Source organism: Molothrus aeneus, chromosome 3, assembly GCF_037042795.1.
Source record: "Molothrus aeneus isolate 106 chromosome 3, BPBGC_Maene_1.0, whole genome shotgun sequence".
Lineage (NCBI taxonomy): Eukaryota > Metazoa > Chordata > Aves > Passeriformes > Icteridae > Molothrus > Molothrus aeneus.
In genome coordinates this window covers 13,445,121-13,468,592 of record NC_089648.1, presented here as the reverse complement: position 1 = coordinate 13,468,592, position 23,472 = coordinate 13,445,121, and the positions used below count along the sequence as shown (strand labels likewise).

The window sequence follows — 23,472 nt, the reverse complement described above, 5'->3', positions numbered from 1 at the left end:
TTTTCAGTTAAAAAAAAAAAAAAGAAAGGCAGAATGGCCTTTATCCAGCTTCCAAAGGCATATGGCTACTGCTTTCTGTGCTTAACTGGGCAAGGAAACAATAAACTTGGTGTAGCCTTTAAATGTGAAGACAAAAGTGAAAAAGGAAAGAGAAGCACTATTTTTTTATGCAGAGGTGTAAAAAATGGCAGGTGATTTGTGGCAGCAATTCAAGTATTATGCAGGTTTTGTATTTGCAAGTGTGGCTTATGTGATCTTGTAATAGCCAACACACCAAGACCAGCTTCTCAGTGAAAAAAATTATATAATTCTTTTTTTATGAGGTATATTACATTGTCAATAGTGAAGGACATTGTAGAAGAAGGAAAGCCTGAGGGTAGGAAGTTAATGTTAGCCTTGGAAGACTGGATGCTATTTGCATAGATTTTTCTGTGTTGCATCAGATAGTATTTCTTTGTTGTACTGAATAGGATAATAGCCCTGAAATTTGTATCTGATACAGGACTATTTTAAATTGGAGCTTGTAAAAAGTACCGATGTTCTGGTGATGTGAGGGGATTATGGAATCGTGTAAAAGTTGCAAGTGTGTTTCCACTGAATCACAGACACTGTGGGATGTGTGAGCCGAAGTCTCCCTCTTTTCCAAGGAGCAGCCTGCAGTGAAGGACTTTCAGTGTGACCACAGCAGGCATGTCAGATCATGCCCACTCTCTGCAGGCCTTTCATTGCAAGGGAAGGAAATGGCACTGCTGCTTGCCTTTTCTTCCTTTACTGCCCCTGCTCCAGGCAGAGGCTTTAGCTGTCTGCAGGGATCACAGCACTGGTTATGAGCAGTGCCTGGTATTTAATCACTTACCCCAATTAAGTTGTACCAGTTGTAGGTCAGAGGCCTGCTGTGTTAAGGGCCCCACAACTGATTGATAGCTCTCTTTTGAGATGGGGATTCTGGAAAGGGAGAGCAAAGTGGGGAGCAGAGCTGGCCATTGAGTGCTTGTGGCACCACAATCAGACAGTCAGGGGGACTGGAGAGGAGAATGAGATTGCCTTTGGATATCCATGAAGGGCCCCTCTGCTTGGGTCAGGAGGGTTAGAGAGCACAAAGGCTTCTGTTCCCAGCAGCTGGGTATGAGAGGAGGGGAAGCCAGCAGCAACTGCTGGAAAGCTGAAGAAAATACGAGATTGATCGGGAAGAGAAGTGCACAAAGAATGAAATAGTTGATTTTAAATGATTGTTTTTGCCATGTGTGGTCCTTGGCCTGGGCTTTCCCATTTGTCACTTAGTGAGTTCCATCAAAAAAATCCTTGTATGAGCTGTGTTTCTCCCCTCCATATTTTTTTTGACAGTGCCTTAAAGCACACACTGCTCAAAGTGTTCCCTGTGAGTACTAAAGATAATATATGTTCTGTAAACTATAGTTCAGTGTTTGGTTGCTCTTTTGTCCATCTGGGATTAAGTACAAAGTTTAAGAGACTCCAAACACTTCAGTTTAAAAATATTTAGTTTGTTTTTTGCTCTTTTGGGTTTGTTTTTGGTGTGTTTTTTTGTTTTGTTTTGGTTTTTTGTTTGTTTTTTGTGCTTTTGTTTTTAAGACCATCTAAGGGGCTTGAAATACATGGTCTTAGGTTTGGATATGATATTGCAGTAGTAAACTACATGAATATATCCACAGTTCCCCTCTGCCTAAATTGAAGTGTGCTTCATGTATCATGAAATTTATATTGATAATTTAGGGGCCTGAAGAGAGTAGGAGCCCTTGCATTTGGATTTCAGGAAATTAGTATAATCCTTGTTACTGCTGCTTGTGCTGTAAATTGACTCCTTATGTTATATGGTTTCCCTGGTGTTGTGAAGTATTTAAAATGCTGAGTGAATGATAAAGCACTTGGTTAAGAAAATCAAATATAAACTGGAAAAAAGACTCTGTTTCTTCCAGCTTGCTGTTAAAAAGGGAAATTAGCTGGGAAAAGTATAGCAGGAGGGCAACAGTATTAACCTTCAGATTAGAAAATATTTTATCACCAGGAGAATGGGCTGAACTACATAAATCTGTGCCCACAAGAAGAAATTAGATGTTTAACAGAGAATGTAATTGAAGTTTTAAAAAATCAGTTAATTTCACTAATGTCGGTTCAGATTATTTGTTTCACCTGCATTGTATGGCAAGACAGAAAGACAGTGCAGAATACTCCAAGGAGCAGCTGAATTTTTTTCCTTGGCTTTTTCAAATGGACTTTAGCCTCTTCAGAAACACTGAGTTAGTTCTAAAACCATTTCTTTCTCTTACTGAATGTTGTGTTGAGTGCTGACTGTGGTGATAAAAGCAAATGTATACTGGGCATTCCAGAAAATTTAATGATCTTGGCAATTCAAAGTAAAATCCTTTCAGGTTGTCACTGCATGTTGTGTTAAGCAGCTTGAATTATGGTGGGATGGTAAACTGGACATTGAGAAGTGAATCATAGTTGCACCAGCAAGGTAATGGGTTTCTCTAGAGAAACATCTCAAAGAGAGGAATCTCTGTTGGAGGCAGTTGCTGGCTGTGCTGCCTGGAGGCTGAAGTTCTGTGGCAGCAGTCAGGTTTTTGCTACTTCTGTTGTCTCAGGAAAGAGTTTCAAACCATGGGAATCAGAATGTCACCTCCTGGGGTACAGTCCCTATGGCTTCCAGCACATTCCAAATGCCCAGGACAGATGACTCTCTTTGTAGAGACCTGTGCTCACTGAGGTGAAACAGGGATGTGAATCGTGTGAGGAGTCTTTGCAATCTAATGATCCTGGTTGAATTTGAAGCAGCATCCCAGAAGAGATTGGCTTTCTGTCCCATTTCATCCATTGACTAAGCTATTTTCCTTTCAATCCAGATGATGTCTTTCTCCACTTTAGCCTGAGCTGCCCTTTCACCTGTCCTGAAGGGGAATTTCTGGCTCTTGGGCATTCCTTTTGATTTGCTGCTGCTTCCATAATGAACCTCCCCATGCAGCCCATTTCAGGCCCATTTTTACCTGTCTGTTCACAGGCAAAAATTCCCTATTTCTTAAATTCCCTATTTCTTTTTACTTCATTATGGAAAAAAATCAAGGCCTAACTTACTGAAGTACAAAATGAATGTGCATGCACGTGTATGTGTAGCTATCTTCAAGCACAGAAGACATCAGATTTAATTAACCTGGCGTGTTTTGTGTACATTCTGTTTTTCCAGTATTTGACTGCAACTTTGAATCTCCTTGTGAGCTGGAATATTCCTTTACCTCAAAAGATCAGGAAATCCCCAACAATGCCTGGGTCAGACTGAATGCAGAGGAAATCTCACAGCTAAACCTCCCAGATGTGCCGGAGACAGATCACTCTGAGAGCACACCCAAAGGTAAGATGAATACAGCTGTGCAATGCCATCAGTAGTGGTTAGTTTTAAAATAAAAACACCTTTACTTCCACCCCCTAAAATAACCATAACAGAAAACCCCAAAACCCTGCCCAAACAAACATGTCCCCCTGAAGTGCTAAAGATAGCTCTAATCCCTTTGCCTCAACAGACAGTGAGTGAAAACAAAGTGACAAACAAAAGGGGATTGTTGTGCGCAGGAGAGATCTGTTTTCACCTAAACACAAGCTCCATCATATATCTCAGAAGCAAAGTATCAAATACACTCTTGTGTAAAATCTGAATTGGGCTGGCCCATGCCATGGCTGATATTTGGATGAAAACTGTGCTATGGTCCCCATGTTTAAGGTCATTCAGTGTTTGGAAGAGTCTGGCCTTATCTTTGCTCTAGGTCCTGTTTACCACTTGTGTGTTTGCAGACCATTTTAGGTAATATCCTTCCATCCAGGGCTTAGGTTCTCTGTTTGCTAAGAAAACAAAGATGGGCTTTGTCCTTAGTATAACAAAAAAGATCCTGTCTCTAAAGAGAGCTAGGAGGTCTCAAAAGATGGGAGTGCAACAGACTTTTTTTTTCCCTTGGAAAAAAACTGTGGTTTGTTGGAATTATTTTCCTGCTTATGATCATATCTGTGAACAGCAGCATATTTCATTAAGATTTCAAGTTCTGAAAAGATTTTTAGATATATTTGTGCTCTTCTTATCCTGGGAAAGCAGAAAAATTCTTAACATCCTTTCAGCTGTTAGTGACACCTGTGTGGAACTTCTCTCTGGAAGGTGGTGTTGATGAGAATGGACCTACAGAAATGAAGATGGGGGAGTTAGAGCTACAAACTTTATCCAGGAGAACAAAGAGGTGTCAGGAATGATGACAAAAGTTTCAAGGGATATGGAACAGTTTCCATAGTAGGAAAAACTAAACAGACAAAGATTATCTATTCAATCCCTGATGGCAGGGGTTAGAGGTCTTTAAAAAGCAGATTGAAGAGCATTGAAAAGCAGCTGTGAAGTTGGTGGGCTCTGGGTTTAGAACAAGCAAGCTGAGACATTTTTCATGTAGTACCTGAATAAACGGTGCTAATAAAATACATGAATTAATGTTGTGGGGCCAGAAGTGTGTGTAAGTTTAAAGAAAGATCAGATGAATTCTTGCAGAATACATTCATCACTGAATGTTGAATTCAGTAGTCTGTTTAGAGTCAAGAAGTCTTACACAAAAGGCTGCAAGTGAAAGAATTCTTTTCTTAGGAGCCAGCGCTGGAGACAGAATTTGACTTTGCAGAGCTGCAGTCTGGCTGCTTGTGACAGTTCTTATGTTCAGGCAAATATTGAGGAAATTTTCTGTGCTGCTTTCATTCATATTCTATTTTCTCATCCATATCAAGAGTATAGTACTTTTCCCCAGATAGCCATTATAAATTAACTTTTAAGGCCCATTGATTCATCAGCAGACCAAGTCATTGTGGTGTGATCTGTGTCGTGTGTAAAGCAGATGGACCACATTTGTGCTGCATGCAAATATCTTCTAATTTCTGCATCAATAAACATCCACACGCAGACTGAATTGCTTCCTACAAAGGTACAGCTCAGGGAAAGTTTGAGGTAAATCAGAATTTCTGTTTTTTTCTTCTTTTTCTTAAATTCTAGTGCAAGCTGGCTGCCCCTGAAATTTAGGAGTTAAAACCTTGTTTTGAATTGTGAAGAACAACTGTCATTCTCCTGGAGTGGGGGGAAAACCCACAAGGAAGTAAATGTATTGTTCCAGGTAAAGAGCCTGGCCAGGACCCCATAGTGCTATGTGTTGTCAATATATGATTCTTTTGGATCCTTTCCAGTAAAGTTATACCTTTGTCTAACTCAGTTTTGTATATCTATCAAAGCAGGAGAAGGGGGCACTGTTGGCTGGCCCTGCAGCCCAGAGCCAAAGGTGGTATTGGTTGATGATTTCCAATTGCCTGTTGTGTTAAAGCTCTATTTCTAAGCCCAAATGTTGGGAGTCCTCATCTGGAATATAGGCAATTTAGGCTGAAACTTGTGTTCTGCTGTTTTCTTATATTCTGAGGGGCAGGTAACCAGTGTCAAATTGATTGAGTGCATTTAGATTTGTGGGGCATTAGTGTAGATTATTTTGTGTGGTTTATTTGCTTGCGTATGTGTGGGCTTGTTTTTTTAAATTACCAGGCATGTTGGACATAGTGGTAATTTTTTTTCAGTGGAGCTGTAGGTCTGCAACTCATCGATGACTGTAACTCTTGCATGTATAAAGACTCATTTGGAAATCAACACTTTGAGCTAGCATCTCTCTATTTTAAATCACTTTAATTACAGCTGTTTGGCACAGATAGTTGTGTGGTCTGTTTCAATCTGAAATAATTAAGCACAGTAGTTCCAACCCCCACTGTTTCCTGCAAATTGTACTTGCAATTATCTCAATCTCATTTCATCTCCTTTGCAGACAGTAATGCACAGAAATAAACAGCTTAACTAGATTTTGGGATGGTTTAGCTCATCCTTGTCACTTGGTTATCAAGTCATGGCAAGACATTGATAGAGACAAATGCCTCTGGTATGATTCATTCGGCTTCACATGAGTTTCTGTAAAATGTTCAGTAGAAAATCATTGGTAGATCTCCCAAAGAGACACATTGGGAGAATTTCTGTATTTTTGCTCCTGTCCCAGCAGCATGATACAGCTCAGTGTCATGAAATCAGAGGAAGTCAGCATGGATTAAGCCTCCTAGAGGAAGAGCTAACTCCTGGTGTCTCAGCATCTGGTTGCAGTCACAGCTGAGCAATCCACTCACTTGTTCAGCAGTAGTGTCACACAAATCATTGATCTTCTGGATAGTAATAGATGGTGAGGTGGCAGAGTTTGATATTAAATTATTCAGGGTAAAAGATTGAAGGTCTGGTTTGCAAGGAATTTAAAAGGGATGCTTAACCAGCTAATAGTGGCAGGTAAAATTTAGTGCAGGTTATTTGAATTGAGGTGGTGGGAGACACAATCAGAGCTTGGCATATATGCAGACAGATTCTGAGCTGGTTACTGTCATTTAAGCTGATTTAAGTGTAAGAATAGAGCTGTGAAAGCATCACCTCAGTAGCAGTCACAAAATAAATGTGATTTGGGGGCTCAGTGGGAAGGGAGTGGAAAATAGGAACAGTATGCTATAGTATTAGTGTGTGGGGCAGCTGTATTTAGAACTCAGTCTTCTGTTCTAGATTCCATGCATCAAAAATATTTTAGTACAGTTGGGAAAGTTTTTAAAGAATGGAAACAAATATGATAAAGTATGTAATGATTGTCTTCTAGGAACACTTAAATTGACAAGGGCTACCCTGCCTGCATAAAGCATCTAAAGGAGTACATGCAGGGTTGTGTAGAAACCAGAAATTTATAAAATATGTATAAAGGTTTATAAACTCCCAAGGTAAAGCACTGAAAGGATGAGTACAAAAGGAATATTTGATATTTCTTCTAATACAGTATTGAACAGCATCAAGCAAAATTATTAGATGTCAGACAAAACAAAAGGAGATCCCTCAGTATTTAACAAACAGTGAAACTCTGGAACGTTCTTCCTAGGGTATTATTTTTGCTGGAACCCTCTATGGCTGTGCAAATTGACAGGATATGTGCAGGGAAGAGAAATAGTTACAGCTACTAAATTCTCTATAGAACATTTTCTGGCCCAGAAAGTCCTCATGTGAGCAGTCCCTGAAGTCCAGGAGTGGTGAGGGACAACTGTTTGCTCTCCCTGTTCATACATTCTTTTTCATTTTCTATTTCCAGCTGTCTGTTCTCAGAGCCAAATGTTGGAAGTTAATGGCTCCTTGGTCTGATAGGGTTGGTGTGGTGGTGTGTTCCTGGCTCACCTCCCAGCCCAGGCTTAGGTTCCCTTTGAAAAAAGATAGAAATGCATTAACAGTTTTAGACCAATTTAGAGTGTCAGAGAAAAGTTGCTATTTAAATGTTTACTCTTATTTGCTCTTCTGTTCAAGCCTTGAGAATGCTATCAAACCATGCAAAAATATTATTTGGTAGGAATAACTGCTGGACTCTTTGCCTATAGAGATGTAGATTAGGGAAGCTATCAAGGTTTTGATTTTTTTAAATTTGTGCTAAAATGCTTCACTCTTCTCTGTTCCCCACCATCTTATAAGTGGACCAGTGAGTGAAATAGTCACTGGTGTATCTGCCAGCTAGGTCCCTGAAGATCTGCTGGAGTTATGTAACTTTCTGCAGGGTCAGAGATGTAAGGTTAAAGTTCCACTGATGTGCTAAAGGCTGACAGGAAAAGCTCCTCTGTTGGGATCTGAATGGGGCCTGTACAAGCTGCAATGAGTAGGCAATCCGTTGTGGATTACAAGACTTCTTTTATTTCATGAATAAGCAAAAAGACGCTATAAAAAATTCAAGCATTCTCCATGACTGACTGCATTTATTTATTTTGACAAGTGTGATTAATTTTTAATTATTCATGACCCTTCATAATATATTATACCAGCAAATGTGCTGCAGTCAATTGTAATGAAACATGAGGAACTGGAGATCTTGCAACTGTGGCAGTATTTCCTGGGGAGGCAGGTGAGACAGCCCAGTCAGTGGTTAGAAGGAAGGAGTTTGTAGACCGAGGAAATTGCACTTTCAGCTGTGTGGATGTGTGTTTTTGTCATGCTCAAGAGTCATTTGCCTCTCTGATAAATCTGAAATGGGTCAAACCAGCCATAAATTCTGTGCCTCTCAACTCTTGAGTGAAACCCAGAGTTTTCTGCACTGTGGGGACCTCTAGGATACAGCCCTGAGTTTGGCATCCATCAGGGATGGTTTAAGAGCCATCAGCCAGTGGGACTCTTCAGGATTCACCTCTCCTGTTGCCTTATTGCAGTGCTGTATTCTCCTTCCTCCAGAGAAGCACTGGCTCAGCTTCCTGCAGTGCTGTGTAGCCCAGGGACTTTGGTGGGCAGTACTTGTGGTCCCTCATCTGAGACTACAATTGGGGCTTCATTCTGAGTCAAATCCTACAAGGAAGAGAGAGAACCTCTCCTACAAAGTTAATCCTTTGTATTTAAGGAGGCAGGACCAGTAGCAGTGCACCCAAACCAGCTGCATGTGAGCTGAGTGAAGGTCTGATCAAATTTCAGAGTGATCTGTTTCTAACCAAAAATACAGTTTTAAATGGGAAGGATTAGAGGCTTGACTGCTCCTGACTATGGTTGTGCAAGCAAGTTGCCTGCTCCTCTTTTAAATCTTGTGATTCTAGTTCAAGTAAGTGAATTTCTGCTTCTGTGATTTGAAGATTTCAGGACCAGGAAAGTATGCAGCTGCTTGATAAAAATTTCAGATGAAGAGATAAGTTGTGGAGATATGACCACCATTCCAAATAAAAATCAAAAAAGTAATAAGCCTCCATGTGCAAATGTGAACTCTGGTTGAGACAACTTCTTAATGGAAAATGTAGATTAAACTTTCATGAAGGATGGCAGGGGAAGTGGGAGATGAATGAGGACAGTGCCCTAACCAGCCACTGATTAGTTGAAAAGCTCTTATGTAAGTTCTAAAACAAGAAGTATCTGCATATTGTGTTAATGTGGTTTTAATTTTTATAATTATTGCTAAAGAAATGGAGCAAGGCTAAGGCACTGAGCATATTAGCAAATGGGTGATAATGAACTGAAGGATTATAAAATGGCTGTTGACTTTGATTTATGATTCCTCAAACAAAGAAGAATGAGGCAGATAATAAAAGATAATAAATAATACTTTGTTTCAGATTATAACTTTATTAACAAAACAGTAGAGTATGAATCAGGGTGGGCTTGCAAGAAATAAGTAAGAGTATAAGTTATTTTTCATGTAAAACTCAAAAAAAATACTTGTATCACTTAAAATTCCACAAAAAAGAAAAGGGGGGGTGGCTTGGAAATGCTCTTAGAAGATAGCTATTTGCCTGGGGAAAAAGAGTAAGGAGAGTAGCTGGGCTCACACTAGACAGAGAAAAGTTTTCCTTTTACATTAATTCTTATACTGGTTTGAGGATATGCTTTGATCTCATAGAATTGATCCAGCTTATGTGTCTTTTGAACAAGATATCAGAGGTATTTCTTATTTAGTAAATCATTACATGGAGTTTGAGATCTTGACACCTTAGGCCTGGAAGAAGAAGCAACAAACCAAGAACTGTTTTCTCAGGAGAATTTCTATTTGGAGGAAAAATGTTTTTGAGCCTGTCACAAACTTTGACAAAAAAAAGTGCAGACCTGAATGTTTATTGCATCTTTCTCTCTAATGCTGGAGAAGAATTTGGATCATCCTGGTTCAGTCCAGATGGCTGAATAGTCCTTAAAAAGATATGATATGATGCCACCCTAGTTTAATTATTTATATGTATTCAGGTAAACTGCCGGTATCCCATGGAGATTTGTGAACTTCTGTACTTTCATTTCGTTCAAGTGGGATTGAGTTTCCTATTAGTTATTTTCTTCTTTAAGATATAGTCAGTGTCTCAGTGGAAATAATTGTTGTGTGTGAGTTGAAGAATGAGCTACATACAACAAGTGAAACAATAGAAGAATTAAGTGAGGTTTGGAAGTAACACAGACTGAAAATTATTATCAATCTTACTGCAAATGAGAGATTTATGGATTTGTAGGGATGACTATCAAGTTATTTCTATAAAAACAGGAGGTTTAGAATTAAAAATATCATTTACAGTAAATAGTTCTGGTTGTTCTAGATGAGATTTAGATTTTGAGACTCAATTTGGCAACATAAATGTATCAAGTGTTACAACACATACCCACAGGAATTTATGCAACATTAAGACACTAAATGCAAACCAAACTTGCTTCCAGAGTCCACTGGTCTGTGGAGAAGGAAAAACACAGCCTTTTTGTAAGGATCAGATTCCAGCTCGTGCTCTGCCAGTACAAAAAATGGACCAGGTGTTCCTTCAATTTTGCAGCTTGCCCTTCTAAATAGGACTACACTTGTGCTTTGTTATTGCAAAATTATTTCCCTTTAATGAGCCTGCTCTAAAGAGGCAAATTATTGTCTCACTGTTGGACAGTGTGTTTATTTATAGAGTAAGTATGTATTTATACAGACTGTGGAGAGGCACGTGGGTTTGTTGATTTTGGAAATCTTGTTTGTTCATTCCTTAATTCAGTGAAGGCTTGCATGCAACATCCAGCAGTCTCTTCCCCAAGCTGAAGAAGAAAAATTAATTTCGGTGTACATCAGATGTTGGTATGCTCTAATGGCTTGCTGCATACCTGTGACTAATGTACTCCAACAAGTTTATCCAGAAAAGGCAGAGACAATGAAGAATAAATGGGTTGTAAAACGGTCTCTTTCTCACTCCTAATGACACTTTCTCCTTGGCAAGATGAGAGGCATATTAAAAGGACAGCTGGAGGGAAGTGTACCCTGCTCTTGGCTGTGTTTGACCTTGCTATAGGAAAAGACTACCAGATTCACACACAAACATAATTGTTTCCCTCTGTAGTGTAGGGACAAAGTCCATTATCATGAAATGCTTGTGTATGTCCATGCATATGTTGTGTTCAGAGGGTTTTTTTTAAACTGAACTTTTTAAGCATGGAAAACTCACATTTGCACAAAAAATTTCTTCAATGGATTAGTAAATTATTTGGTCATTTTGATTTCTTTCTAGCCTACCTGCTTCTTCTATTTTGTGTGTTTATTTTTTTACCACGCCAATGACAGGTCACACATATGGCTCTGTACACAAAAATACAGTGTATGGTAAAGAAGTATCAGCAAGACCCTGTGAGGCTGGCAGCCCCCTGGCTACATTTTGGCTATCCTTACCAAGCACAGTCTAGCTACGTCCATTGCCAAATATTGCAATAACCTGTGCTTCTCCAGCACCCCACCTAGGAGACTCTGAGAATGCCCTACTAAATAAGGCACTTTGTGTGGTTTTGAGGAATTGGGAGAAAGGTTTCTCTCTGTTGTCAGAGAGAAACTGAAGCCCAGTGGGGTTGAATCAGACAGAAACTGAAGCCCAGTGGGGTGAGCTGTGTTCCCTGCTGTGCCAGACTTGTGTCTCTTGCACCTTAGTCACCACTAACAATTGTTGGGGCCTGTGGGTCCCCAGTGTTTCCTTCATGAAGTTGGCTTGCTCCACTGGTAATGAACAGATGTTATCATGTGGGATTTTCTACACAACTCTTCTGTGAGAGTCTGTTAAAAACATAATCAGATTGACAAGAACTGAAGCATTTTTGCTGTTATTCTTCTCCTCAATGATGGTCTGTTGTATTACAGTACTTATCTTACACACCTATGCTTGGGTGAATACATTAAAAGAGTCACAGAATTTTAGAAGCTAAGAGGTTTTATTGCTGTGACTCTTGCCAAGAATGAAGTCCAGCTAATTAATCAGAGATAAGAAATTGTTAATTTAGAACAGTGGTAGAGAAAATATGATTCAGTCAGAATATTTGTGTGGATGAAGCTAAACCCAAGTAGAGTTTAACCACTTTGGTAAATATGGTTAAAGAGAGGATTGATTTTTTTTTTTTTAAATATTTCTCTCCTTGGTTTTCTGATTAATTTCAAGTTGTTTAGATGTAATTCTGTAAAGGATATGTTGATACCAATGCTTTTGTAATATCTCATTTTTCTCACAATTACGTATACTAATTCAGAGGTGTTGCAAGAAATATTCCCCTAGATGTGCTTTCAGAGGTTAAATCTTACAGAAATTGTTAATATTAAAGCTCACTGAAGTAGTTTTTTTTGCCTTTACCTTGAAGGGGGTGGGGCCTCTGAGCTTAGTTGTTTTCTCATATAGTAGCTTAAACTCAGCATCCTTATTTTATCCCACTCAAAATAACGAAAGAAGGTTTGCAGAGTTAAAGCCAAGATACTGAATGAGAATTCTGTTTTCTATCTTTAAAAAATAAATTTCATAATACCATGCAATGCCTGTTTTGGCAGCCCCAAGCAACTTGCCTAGATTCTAATGAATAATCATCCTTTCAATTATGAGCTAGAAGCTATCCCTGAAGTTTCATCTGTTTGCTTTGCTTGCTTGTTTTGAGAGCACAGTGATTAAACAGATGGTATAATGCATGAAGATGGGAACAGCCATACTGGGAGAGCAGAGAGGGAAGATGGCTGGACTTCCCCAGTTGGTCTCCCACTCTTCAGACAGGCTGTGAGCTGAGGGGGACAATAGAACATGGCCCTCCATGTTATGTTGTAATTCTGCTGGGAAACATACCACAATACCTCTTTGTTGATTTGGGACCTCCAGTCCTAGACCCTGTTCCTGTGTTGAGCAGCACTTCCTTTCTGTGCAATAAATTAAATTGTGTGTGCCACTCATGGTAAGGAAATTGCTTTCTGCAAGTCCCTCTGAGTCCCTTTAGTCTCAACAGCTCAGGCTTTCTCATCTATCAAATGCAAGAATTTGGAAATGCTTGGCCTTCATCTTTCACCTTCCCCAAGTAAACAGGAATTTATAAAAGTTAAATATGAATCACTGTCTTCTGTTAAAATGAAAATACTGTGTTTTAAAAAAATAATTTATAATTCACATTAATGGTTCCTATCAGTTGTAAAGTCAAATGAAAGCCAGCCTTGTTAGCTGAATGCTTCAGTGTCACAACAGAGATGAGAGAAGCGAGGACCACTTACTTCTAAATGGCATTTCCTTAAGAATTTAAGAAATGTAATAGTGGGCTTTTAGCCATTGTTCTGCATTTTTTTTTTCTTTTTTTCTATTCTATGCCTGTGAGCAGATCTAACCACTCTTCTGGGAGAGGCTGTCTTTCTAAATTATCTCATGTAAACACGAGTAAAAAAGGTGATGAATAGATTTCTCCACATTTGGAAAGATGTTCAAACAGCAGAAGCAGCAGATTTGTTACTTACCATTGCCTGTGTTAAAAGGATAAACCTGATGAAGGACTGAACTACAATAATTCACCTTGTGTGCTGCTTTTAGTGGAGGACACGTTGCTGCTTTCCTTTGCTTCCAGTGGGGAAGTGGAAAGGTCAGGCACTGAAGGGAAGCATGTTGCTGTGTACAACAGATAGGCATCTCTGGCAGTAATTTAGAACACTTAAACAGCATAATAAAGGTTAGATCACAGCTCCTTTTCACCTGTTGCAGTAGGTTTGTTTATCAGACAAGAGCCCAAGCTGCAGAGCTCCAGTATTGATTTTGAGCAGAAGGCTCAAGGATGTTCTGTTTTCAAGGTGTTTAATCAGAGCATGGAAGAAACAAAAAGCCCATGTTAAAACAACATTAGGATGCAGGTTTAATTCCACTCTCTGTGTTTTTCCTGAAGGTGTGAAAGTATTTGAGGAGGAGACAGAGGTTGTTTTGTATTTAACTGCTCTAAAACATTACAGCTTTTCAGACTACCAGGTATTGATAGGGCAGGCTCTGCCTGTCTGCCTGAGTTCATCCTACATGTCAACAAGGCCACTCCATTAGAGGTGAAAGTTTGCTGTGACACACAGCTTGGAATTTTACAAACAGAACTTCTTCAGATTGGAGGAAAAGAAAAGATTGTTCTGGTGGCCTCAGTGCCCTGTTGCACAGTACGGAAAGCTGTTTTAATTTTGTAGTCATTGGTTTAGTTATCCAGCTGTCTAAGGGCAATGTATTCAGTATTACCATGTTATTAGAAAATCAAGGTTTCTGAGGAACCAATAGCTCGGATAGTTAATTTTCGTTTTATCATTAATTAGGGGTAAAAAGCAAGAATATGAGACTGTATTAAAAAATGTTGTATAACTTAATTCAGAAATTGTGGCTAACTCCCAAAGTAATGACCTTCCTAATGACTAACCAAGACAAAGAGGTATCTGTTAAGCAAGCATAGGTTCTAAAATCAGTAAAGATGCCAGGCCATTTGGGATTGGTGGCAACAGCTGAGTGAACAGCAACAATTAATGTTTTTAACAGCAAGTTTCTTTAAGGACATTTATTTAAGTATGACTACCAGTGCAGCATCTGTAGCTGGTTGTTTTATCCATCAATGGAGAAAGGTGAATAAGGTGTAGAAGGAGTTTTTATCTTTGAAGGATTTGATCATCTAATTAGAGAACAGAAAATCTGGATCCCAGTTACACTGAAAAAAATCCAGTGGTAATTGTAATGGCTTTGAAGCAAGGGTTGATTAAAATGCACTCCAGGCATTTTCAGGGTTGGTGCTTGGCTTGCTGCAGGCAGTTCTCTCTGTGGTCACCTTGCAAAACAGGTGGTTAATGGCAGGTGTTTGCTGTCCAAGAAGTGATTTTTGTTAAATGCCAGGCTGAACTGAATATGGAAACTTCTGGAATATTTGGTGAGCTTGGATTCAGCAGTATTATTCCCAATTGCCTTAAAATTAAAAAATACTCAAGAACTAGAAGTTAAAATGCTGACTGTTTAGAAACTGAGCATTGGCTTCCATTAACACAAGACCTCCTGTTCTGTTGTACAGTGGGCTTTTGCCATGACTGGGTGGAGTTTCACTGCAGGTGAAATGCTGGGAATCAGTGTTCAGGTTTTCCTTGCAGTGAGCTAATATGCTTCCAATAATACTGGTGTTGTGCATTTGCTGATGTGCTTGGGTGAATGTTTGTGTAATAGATGAGTGCTTCCATTTCTTTCCACTGATTTACAGGGGAAGGTGTTTGTCTGGACAGGTAAGGGCAGCTGTAAGAAAATGCTGGAGCAGGGTCAGTGCTTGAGTGATTGTTGAGCTGCACTGTCATTACAGAGTGAGTGACAAAGTGAAATGGAAATAACTGAGCTCCAACCAGCTGAGGGATCTCACATGGGTGTGAAGCACTGCTTACCTTGGGGGGAGAGCTGTTTTGCATGGAGGAGTTTGGCTGGGATGTCCCTGAATTAAGAGACAGGAATTGGCTGTTTGGAAAAGAGGCACATTAGAGACAATGTGCCTTTAACCACTCTCTCTACTATGTTTGGGGTTTTTCTATTTTATCTGAATCAAATTTTACATTTCAGAGAGTTTTGTGGGTGGGCAGGTGAAATGTACTTCATTACAGCAAAACTGACCCTGAGTGTGAAGGTGGTAATGGGCATTGCATCAGGAATGACCTAAACTTCCAAAAATCAACAGATTTGTTGGTTATTTGATTGCTTACTTAGTACATTACTTTTACTAGCAAGCTAAACTTTTTAAAAATGAAACGGAGTTACTGAACAATTCCTTGTTGTTAAAACTGTTGGTAATACAAACTGCAGAAACTTGAGAGAACTGCAGATTAACCTCTTTCAATCCCAAACGTAATCAAAGATCCTTGTTTATTTGTGTGTGGGTTGTATTTTGCTGGGGGATATTTTTTGCTGATTTTTCCTAAGAACTGTTTTCTAAAAGGCACCTTCCTGCTCTGTTGCCCTCCTCTGATTGTTATCAGGTATTGTCCCAAGAAGGTATCATTGGGATTGCTGGATTAAAGGGTACAGACTTGAGGACGTGGCATTTTGCTAACCCACATTTTTAATGAGTCTGTTTGTGAAATTGCTGAGGATGCTCCCAGTTTCTTTTTGTTGGGCTAAAACCTGGGATGCTTTTAAAGCCTGACACTGCCACAAGGTGATACAAATGTGCATTGTGTCACTGGAAGCCTTGCTGCATAGCAGCAGCTGTTTTAGCTTGTTTTTTTTTTTTTATTTTCTGCTGGTTTTTGCTTCAATAAAACATGCAAAGAACTTCCCTATTTATTATGATTGCCCAAATACTTACAGAATTTGCTGAAAATCTTGGTTGGATTGAAATGCAAGGCTTGTCTCTGCAGGATTGCGTCCATGTGGCCCCACACAAGGCTGTTTATTCTCCTTTTCAAGACAAGATAAAACCATTAGAATTTCTCTTCTGCACTGCCTTTGGTCTACAAAGTACTAGCACTGAGAAAAGGAGATAATTTATCACCTTTTCTGTATTACCAGATGTCTCTTTAATTGATGGGAATCTTTTTACAATCACTTTAAAGAAAACGAATTGCTTTTGAGGAATTTTTTCCTCAATTGACAGCAACTTAATGAGGGGTTGTGACTTTGTAATAAATTTTAATTATTGTGTAGTTAATACTGCTAAAAATAACAACTTCAGCTTTGATACTGGATGATTGATTTTTGAAGCAACTTGTAAATAATTGATCTCTTGTTCCTTAATGGTTTTTCTGTTAAAGCTTTTTAAAGTAAAAATGAAAGAAAAAAATTCAGGCAAACATTTCAGTAGATAAAGAAGAGATAATGTCACAGTAACCACTGCTACCATAACTGGAGTTCTACACACTGAGAGCTGTGTTTTAATGGTTAAAGCATGAAACAGAAAATTAGTATTTCTAGGTGTTTTTCCCATTCAATCACTGACTCTGTAGGAATGTGATCACACACAGCAGCCATTTGGTCTTTCAGTTTGCCAACTTTAAAATAGTGAGCAGACCCTGTCACGTGTTGTAATGCTAATTAACATCAGTTCTGGTAAAATGATTCTACGAAAGATGGCAAAACCCTGCATCATCCTGTTATTTTCAGAATACATGCTCAGTTTAGAGATGACAAGATGGCTCTTGCTCTCCACTGGTAGCTGTCAGTTCTTTTGGGTATTCCATGCTGTCAGTACTAGAGGGTCTCTGACTAGACCTTATGGCAGCCTTCTCCTCTGTTACTGTTGAGAGTTTTAATAATTGAAGGGAAAGCATCATTCTTCCATTTCCAGTAGTTGTCAGCATTGTGGCATCAGATATTTAAATGACCTGTTAGAAGAAGGCTGTTTGGATGCAGATATTTCAAATGAGGTGAGGCACACCAGCCTATTTGGGTCCTTGCTTAGAGCAGGACCATGTTCTGCATGTTTGCAAAGCACTCAGAGTTCCTTCAGAGGGAAGGTGCTGTCAGTGACTGTTGCTGTTCTGTGTGTGACTGTGGGCCGTTGGCGGTAATGGGACAGTGAAAATGGATTATCATTAATGTCAGCAAATACAGTTTTAATCATGTTAAAACCATATCTTTGTGAAACTAAATGAGATTTCTCATAACACAGCTACTTATTTGTATTCCCCATGCATTGCACAGACTACCTCACTATTCTTAAAGCAACTACCAATCACCACGAGGAGTCAAGCAGACGCTGCATTCTCCATAATTACGAGCAATTTTCCAATTGAATTATCCCATGATTTAATTCCTTACCTTGCATCTGGAGAGCATCAGCAATGTGCAGCTGTTTTGGCTTTGAGAATTAATTGTTGCTAAATGCATTAAGAGTGGTCTTGCTGCAGTGATTTCAGAAAAGAGTTAATCCTACCTCATTTCTGGATTAAACTTCTATTTCTTATTTCCCATTCTCTTGACTCAAGATCATGATACAGGCCATGGGTTTACTAGCATTTGCCCTGGCTAGTTGGGATCTTAATTCAAAATAAATATGTTTAGTCACTGAATTGAAATCATATTACAATGAGACACAAAGTTTAATAGAACATGCCAGAGTCAGTAAAGACTGGAGGGCTGAGGATTAATGATAAATTATGTTAGTTTATCCAGCTGGTATGACTTCTTAGCTATAGCAAAAAAAAGAAGAGATGGTAACTTTGCAAAGTAATAAATACCCAGTGAAATAGGTATAGCTTTTCATATCACAGAGGTTTTTATGCAGGCCAAATATTTCAAATCTAGGAAGAGTGTATTAGTCATTTGTCCTTGAGGGAAGAATGGATAGGTATTTAGACTGGGAGTAGCATGTAGTTTATTTCTGAAAGTAAAAAAAGAATTGGAAGAAATAATTGAGTTTTGTGAGGTTGAGATTATCATCAGGGATATCCAGAGTCTATTAGATTACAGTAAGAATGGGATTTTTTTAATTTGGAGTCTCTCTTCTTTTTTCATTAAGTACAAATACTGTAGCTAAAGGTCTTAGGAATTTTAAAATACAGAGGTGTATTTTCATAACTTTCGTAAATTAATGAGAACATTCTTGAACTGCAGTTAGTTAAATAATAATAATACAAAGATGCATTTACCGCTGGGTTTCCTTGATTGCAGCAAAGTGTGTTGTGTTGAATGAAATCTACAAAGAAATAGAGTGCAGGATTCTATCTTTTGTGCCTTGCAATAGAAGAAGGGAGTGCTAAGCCCCCTGCTATAAACACTGTGTTTTTCAAACACCTTACAATGATAAGAACAAGTAGGTTCTGATTATATCTAAATAATATAAACATTATTGAGTTTGCCTAATGATTGTCTGGCTCATGATTACTCCTTCCAATGAGAATCATATTGTGCAAGTTTAACATAAGCAGGGCACTAAGGCAACAAGCAATTGAATTAGCTGCTTCTTGCAAAACTTTCCTTTGTTCTCACCCAGAAAGCAGCTTTCTTGAAGGGCTTGTCTGCTAAAGAATTTCACACTGTTATTTTTATTCCTTTAAGAAAGGTTTAATTTAGGAACATGGATAAGTAGCAAATGCCCTGAATTAGCTTCCTGCTCTTAAAAACCAAGTAATTTTTTATCAGTTCTATTCTATGGCTGGAGATGTCTTATCTTGTTTGAATACAAACCAATTGTGGTTGCATTTGGAAAGCCTGTGTGGGCAGCTGTGGATTTCTCACAAGCTGAAGAGAGACATTCCTGAAGGAGGAGCAGTGAGAAAGGCATAGGATTGTTGGACCAGCCATTACAAGAATTTATGAGTCATTGCCTCTAGACAGTGGAGGAAACAAAGAAGCAGTGGAATAAATGTGACCACATAGGTTTGAAAGGCATTGCTAATATAATAGTGGAATAAAGTGAGGAAGAATGTGATGCCTTTAGGACTGGAATCCTGGAGGCAATATTTCTGCAGCAGAAAATGAAAAATCTTGTATGTGGAGCAGAGTAAGAATTTGTGTTCCAAGCAGGGATTATTGGCTGTGAGTGAAAGCTGTAAGAGAGTTGTGAGTGTCTGTTAATTGCCACAGCAGTCAGCTATAAGGCTGGTGAAGATTTTTTTTGTAAGAGAGAAGAATATTCTATTGCCATTGCATAAAACAATAACAGAGTCTAATGCAGTCTAGTCTGTCTTGCTCTGTTTGAGAAAAAGGAAATGTAAAAGGGGAGTAGGTGTTGAAAAGAGCTCCTAGACTGGGTCTTGCCACAGCAGAAGTGAGATTACAAAATAGCCCTTTTCAGTCTACTGACATGAGAAGTAGGTGCTGATGTCTATAAATATATTTGAAGAAAGAAAGGCAAGTGTTGGAAGTCTAACTGAAGGAGAAGGAAGTGCTGACCAAGGAACGAACACGTGAACAAATAAATACAGGCCACAACTGCTTTTAGCATGGAAATAAGACCAAGATAATGAAATATCAGAGCTATGAATTAGCCTTCCAGTGAAGGGGATTGGTAATCTAGGTAGTTTTGAGGTAGCATTTTGCATTGTCCATTAACAAGATGGACAGGAAGAACTGTTGTTATTGTCATGCGTACCCCTTGCTGTAATGTACCAACAGTGGTAACTTCTGAATTATCCACAACACAGATCTTGGGGCAGGCTGATGGTGCACCCATCCACTTTTAGTATCATGTGCTGAAAATCTCTTTAGCTGAGACCATACAGATCTTGTACTGAGTTCCCAGCCAGCAACAGCAGCCACACAAGAGAGCTGTCAGTCTGGGGAGTGCTGCTGTTTCATACCAGTACAGGGGCTCTGACTGCCCATTGTTGACTGGATGCTGGGTTTCCTCTGCCTTTCAAAAGTCCTGGGTTTATGGTTTTATTTTCAAGTAGTTTTGGATGTCCTGGTATAGAGTGTCTTTGCTGAATTTCTTTTTACACCTCAGAATGAAAGGCCTTCCCACATCCCCCAGGAGAGCAAGGGCTCAGTGAGCCCCCTGTGCTGTTTGCTGTGCTCTGCTGTGAAGGAGGAAAAGCTGGCACTTGACAGCTGCCTTGGTTCCCCCAAGCCCTCTGCCAGTGAGGCACTGCGTGCTGCACCGTTTACGTTTGGTAACTGAGCAATTAAGGGTTTTGTATTCTAATTACCTGGCCAATTATGTGCAGTGCAAAATTCCCTGCTAGTACTGCTGTGATAGCCTGAACTGCAGACAGTCTTGTGATTAAACTGTCCCTCGATGATTAAGTCGATAATTAACAAGAAGGCATTTTGCTGAGTAGTGAACAAAGTCAAAGAAAGAACAGAATCGAGTTTTCAATGCTTTAATATGGTTTTAATGGTGCTCTTCTCAGGGACAAGAACTTCTCTGACCTCCCCTGAAATTAGAAATGCACACCCATGTGCAGAAATGTAGACCTGATTTCTTTACAAAGAGAATAATATTGATGATCAGAGGGCTGGAGGACCTACCTTGTGAGTGAGGACTGAAGGAGTTAGGTCTTTTCTCCCAGGAGAGGAGAATGTTCAGGGGAAACCTCGCTGCAGTATTCCAGTACTTACAGGCCAGCTACAAAGAGAACATACTCTCTTCAAAAGGAGCCACAAAAAAAGGGCCACAGAAACAAGTTGCACTGGGAGAAGTTTGATAAAGACGCAAGCAAAAGGATTTTTCTATGGTAACAATGATTGGCTGGAAGAACTTCCCCACCTCTGGGTGTTTTCAAGGTGGGACTGGACAGGGGGGTAGATAATCTCCTCTAGGCTCCTGATTCCATGAGAGGTTGGACCAGATGATCTTCTGAGGCCTCTCCCACTCTAGGCTGTTCTAGGATTTGAATTTTAACTGGGCAGAGAACCTTAACAACTTTTTTTTTTCCTGTGATACTTTCATCACAGTAAAAACCTGTGCAGCTCATGCCAGCTCTAGTAACTGAGTGTCCTGTGTGGAGTTCTGTGCTGTCAGCCTGGACAGTTTCAGTGTCACTTTTAAGCGATAACTAAAGATGAAGTTTTTATTGTTCATTTGTCCTACAGTCCTAAAGTAATTAGACATTTACTCCTCACAGTGTTAAGTGATGTATGAACATGCAGTAAACAGGACAGAAAGCCACACAGCTCATCAATGTCAGCCTGGCATGAACTAAAAGACAGGCGGACAGAAAAAATATTCCATGTTATAGTATTTTACTTGAGCTGTTTTTTGTCTGAATGTCTGCTTGAGCAGAAACTCATCCACATTTTCTTTGGAATGTATTAGCTTTTATTGAGGGCTATCCACTTTAAAAATTTAATCCCTGTGAAGATGTCAGCTGAGAAAAATTGAAATACTCTGGCAAATGTGTTTTTCTCCTTTAAAAAATTCAAAATGTTGACAGAAGTAATTATCCTGAGTGAGGAAATCTTAAAATTACCAGTTATCCTTAACATTGTGGACATAATTTAATTATGGTAACTGATTTATATTAAATAAAGCTGATTTTTTTAAAAAATTCTTTTTAAAAGTTATATCAAGACAACTGGAAAATGTAAATGGGCTTATATAAACTTCCTTTGGTCTGATAAAATTAATTTTGTACAAGGAAGAAGATATTTTCCTTAGAAAAGGAACTTCTGAAAATGACTTTTTGAAGACAAGAACAAGTAAAATCAAGGGCTCTGCTCCTGCTAATATAGTTCATATACCCAGCAATCATCATTTGATAAATTGGTGCCTGAAAATGGGTTGACTAACATAGGAACCTGGCATCCACAGACCTCATGCAATTACTCCATTATAGTTTCTGTCATAGAGATTTTCAGCTGACTCAAATCTGAGTCATTTTGTTTCATTGTTGGTTTTTTGTTTTGGTTTGGTTTTTATTGTTTTTTTTTTTTTTTTAATTTTGTGCTTAGATTCTGAAAGAGCATCCCTTGGTTAAACATAGTACCATCTTCTGTAAAAGGGGAATATACCTTCCTCTGGTGTTTTTTGAGCAGTACTCGTCCTTAGAGCAAGTAGTTTGTGAGTTCTTGTGTGCAGAAGCTTCTACTTCACTGGTTTTAATGGTGTAGAAGACACAGAAATTTGCATATGATCTCTCTACGGCAAGTCTCACTGTGTCATTCATCAGCTTAATGAGATTAATGGAAATAGCAAAGCTAAAGTGAACTTCATCTGTCACAGCCCATATACTGGCAAGCTCAACTTCCCTTTAACCAAAAGAAAGCAGCAGTAACTTCCTTTAACCTCTTTGGTGTTTGTTCATGCCAACCAACCACATTGTATGTGACATCAAAACTGAGCTGGACTTCCAAAAAGGAATCCTTATCATACAGTTTGCACCGTCAAACCTGGCTGCAAGTCCTGAACTGAGATAATGTGGTCCTATTCAATTTAATTTTCCTTTCCTGTGTTTAACTTGGGACAAGAACATGCAAATGTGAAATGTATTAGCTCTATTTGGTAGGAATTCATGCTCTTCTCTAGAAGTGTATGAAAATTTGGGGAATCAGCACTTCTGAAGTCCTAGGAAATTTATCTCATCTTTCAGAATTTCATCAAAGCATGAAAAAATCTTAACTTGATTTTATGTTTTGGTTGTTATAAGATGTTTAGGTATCTGATAGAGAAGCTTTGTAAAATTACTTACCTGCCCCTGTAAATTGTTAGGAATCAAACCAGAATTCCCTACAGGTGCTAGTTTTTAAGGCATTGTAGTTAATAATGACCTCCAGTAAACTAACCTTTGGGGAGGACCTGATTTGGGAATGACAATGATAACATTTGTAATTTTGTTTGAGATTGAAGGTGAGAGTTCCCATGCCATGAAACCAGAATTTTAGCGTGTCTGAGATATTTTTTGCAGGCACTGGTACTGTATCATACCCTTTGAGGAACTGGTGCAAGGAGTACTCTAATGTGTGGGTATGGAGTAAGCACCTGAACCAACTTCCAGCCTCGCCCATGTTTGATCTCTATAAAAAGATGGACTTTCCATTTTTTAATTTTCTTTTTTTTAATGCCAGCTTTAATTGCCTTCAATACTTTTTTGCAATGAGTACCAGAAGCTGTGTTCTGTTAAAGGTTTTCCTTTTATCAGTTTTCAAACTGATACATCTAAATGACTTCACTTCATCCTGGTGTTAGTATTGATCAATTTAACATACAGAAAATTATCTTCTTGGTTTAAAAGCAAACAAACAAAAAGGAATACTGGATTTATTGAATTATTTTTTCAG

General features: G+C 38.9%; 1 protein-coding gene across 1 annotated transcript in view; it reads left to right on the top strand.

Annotated features, from left to right (window-relative positions):
• ALK (ALK receptor tyrosine kinase) overlaps positions 1–23,472 on the top strand; it is a 307,024-nt gene that overhangs the window by 89,957 nt on the left and 193,595 nt on the right. Inside the window, exon 3 of the mRNA XM_066546309.1 lies at positions 3,200–3,364. Coding sequence (XP_066402406.1) covers positions 3,200–3,364 — 165 coding nt within the window. The remainder of the gene's footprint in view (positions 1–3,199; positions 3,365–23,472) is intronic.